The sequence below is a fragment of the Cricetulus griseus genome, chromosome 4 (genome assembly GCF_003668045.3).
Source record: "Cricetulus griseus strain 17A/GY chromosome 4, alternate assembly CriGri-PICRH-1.0, whole genome shotgun sequence".
NCBI classification, from domain to species: Eukaryota; Metazoa; Chordata; class Mammalia; order Rodentia; family Cricetidae; genus Cricetulus; species Cricetulus griseus.
In genome coordinates, this window is record NC_048597.1 from 33,197,967 (window position 1) to 33,200,899 (window position 2,933).

Consider the following 2,933-nt stretch of genomic DNA (forward strand, 5'->3'; position numbering starts at 1 on the left):
CATCTTGAGCGGGTGTGATGGAAGGAAACAGGACCCTGCTGACTGAGTTTGTTCTCAGAGGAATAACAGATCGTCCAGAGCTGCAAGTCCCCCTGTTCCTGGTGTTCTTCTTCATCTATGTCATCACCATGGTGGGCAACCTTGGCTTAATCTTTCTCATCTGGAAGGACACCCATCTTCACACTCCCATGTACCTTTTCCTTGGAAATTTAGCCTTTGCTGATGCCTGTACTTCATCCTCTGTGACTCCAAAGATGCTCATGAAATTTTTAAACAAGAATGACATGATATCCATGGGTGAGTGTTTTGCCCAATTTTATTTTTTTTGTTTCAGTGCAACAGCAGAAATTTTCCTCCTGGTAGCAATGGCCTATGATCGCTATGTAGCAATATGCAACCCTCTGCACTATGCAGTTGTGATGTCCAAAAGACTCTGCACTGTGTTAATAAGTATGTCATATATAATTGGTATCCTAAATCCTATAGTTCATGTGGGATTATTATTCAGATTAACTTTCTGTAAGTCCAATATAATTGACCATTTCTACTGTGAAATCATGCCACTCTACACAATCTCTTGCACTGATCCATCTCTTAATGCACTGGTGGCTTTCATTTTTGCTTCTTCCATACAAATCAGTACCTCTGTGACTATTGTAGTCTCTTATGCCCGTGTTCTATTTGCTGTTCTGAACATGAAGTCTAAGAAGGGCAGACAGAAAGCCTTCTTCACCTGCAGTGCCCACCTGCTTTCTGTCTCTTTGTTCTATGGCACTCTCCTCTTCATGTATGTAAGTCCTGGGTCTGCATCAGGCAAACACCAGAATAAAATGTATTCATTGTTCTACACAGTTGTGATTCCTCTTCTAAACCCTTTTATTTACAGCTTAAGAAACAAGGAAGTTTTAAGTGCTCTGAAGAAAGTCATAAAATGATCACTGTCTTCTGAAATTTTCAGGTGTTTCTGTATGTTTTTTTTCTCTTTTGAAGTATATCATACTATTTGATAGTGTGTTTTGAAAATAATAAAAAAATCTTACCTATTGTTAGAGTGCACACACCTGTCTGTTATGAAATTATTAAAATATTCAGTGAGAGAAGACTCTGTTTTCAATAATAATAATAATAATAATAATAATAATAATAATAATAATAGAAGCAAACAAAAAGATTCCCTTGCTTTCCAGGTACATGCATTCTAAAATACTTGATTTTAATAGTATTGAAAATATTCATGAGTCCCTTATTTATATGAAAGACACAGAGAGAGAGAGGGAGGAAGGAGGGAGAGAGAGAGAGAAATCACCATGTGTGTCTTGGTGCTCCCAGGAGTCAGAGAGAGCTCCAGAATGGATCTGGAGTTCCAGGTGGCCAGGGATGCTGAGTGAGAGTGTGAGAGTCTCAGATAGCAGAACTCTGATCTTCCAGAAAAGCAGCACATACTTTGACAACTGAGTCATCACCCCTCCCCTACCCCAGTTTTAATCCACACTCATTAAATTACTTTCTTTAGTAGATTGATGAACTCCCCCAATTATCATAAATTTAAAACTCTGCTGATTTTAAAAAATTGAACATATGCACAAATCCTCCAATCACAAGTCTACTTTTTCCTTCTTCATGCTTGAGGAAATTTCATAGCAAATCTTTTCAGAAAAAATATATATGTAATTATGCTAAATTTTGAAAAAACCAAAGCCTTTAAAATGAGTATTTCTTGAGACTTATGAATAGTCTTAATGGGATAAAGGTTTTTGTCACACCCACCCAAAATACACCAATTTATTAACTTAAAAACAAAACAAAAAATGTAATGGAAAGCTTGGCTCAGCAGTGCAATACTTGCTGCCAAGCCTGGCAACCTGAGTCAGAACTCCAGGACCCACTTGGTGGAAGGAGAGAAGTGACTGCAGCAGGGTTTCCCCTGACTGGCACACCATGGTGTATAGCCTCCATCAATCCAAAAAGTACTACAAAATTAATGGAGAATAATAGAAAAATTGTAAATTTTATAAAACACTTCTACCATTTATTTTAAATTAATATTGTTGTGCCCCTTCATTCCTGACTTGCAGATGCCACTGGATTATAACTATTTTCTGTAATCGAAACCTTCAACAGGTATTAAATTGACTTTTCTTTCTCTAAAATAAGGATGAGTCTGTAAGGCAATTATGGAAGTGTATGGCCTTTTTGTCCTTCTGAATATGTTGGATATGGACCTCTGAATATGTAATAAAGGAAATATGTCAACATATGTGTGACATGTTATGTTCTACCTTGTAACTAAATTTGAAGAGTCTCATGAGTCCCACAACCTTTAGCCCACAGTGGACAGACTGGCTTCATGCACGTTGGTTCTGTTTCCTCTGTATCTGTCTTGTCTATTCTGATGTATGGTCTCTAATCCAAGCAGTTTGTTTTTTTGTGAGTGAAGACTCTGAAAAGGTTATGTCTAATTTGACTAATTAAATATAGAGTAAAAGCTTTTGATTTTTAATAAATGTGTAACTCATATGGATTTACCTTGTGCATTTATGAAATGTTAATAGGTGTACGACTTTGTTTATCTATGTATACCTGCTGTTTTATAAAAGCTTATACTAATTAACATTGTGATTCACTCAGTAGGGAACTATACAGTATTACGTTTTCTCAGCCATATTGATTTAGATCAGTAGAGAGGATAAAACAGCTAAAGACAATTTATGTTTCAGGTGGAAAAATATTTTGAAAATATGACAATGTATATCTAATATCTTATTTTGATTTCCTGATCTCCATGATCACCCAAGATAGTTAAATTCAATACCTGCTTTTGTTTGGTTTGTACAAGATAGTACTGAACAGTATACATTGTGAGTTTAATATTATTTTTGTGCTACCTTTGTAGGAGGTAAGAGTTGTGGGCTTTCTCTCTGGTACAGAAAATA

General features: G+C 36.0%; 1 protein-coding gene across 1 annotated transcript; it reads left to right on the plus strand.

Moving 5' to 3' along the window:
• On the plus strand, positions 1 to 1,280 carry LOC100750595 (olfactory receptor 5AC1-like). The gene has a single exon (XM_027413330.2). It carries the CDS (start codon positions 18 to 20, stop codon positions 933 to 935), a length of 918 nt encoding a protein of 305 aa, XP_027269131.1. The 5' UTR covers positions 1 to 17; the 3' UTR covers positions 936 to 1,280.
• Positions 1,281 to 2,933: the final 1,653 nt, after the last annotated feature.

Bases quoted from the DNA above. Each gene is read 5' to 3' on its own strand.
- LOC100750595 (XM_027413330.2), top strand. From the start codon at position 18: ATGGAAGGAAACAGGACCCTGCTGACTGAGTTTGTTCTCAGAGGAATA.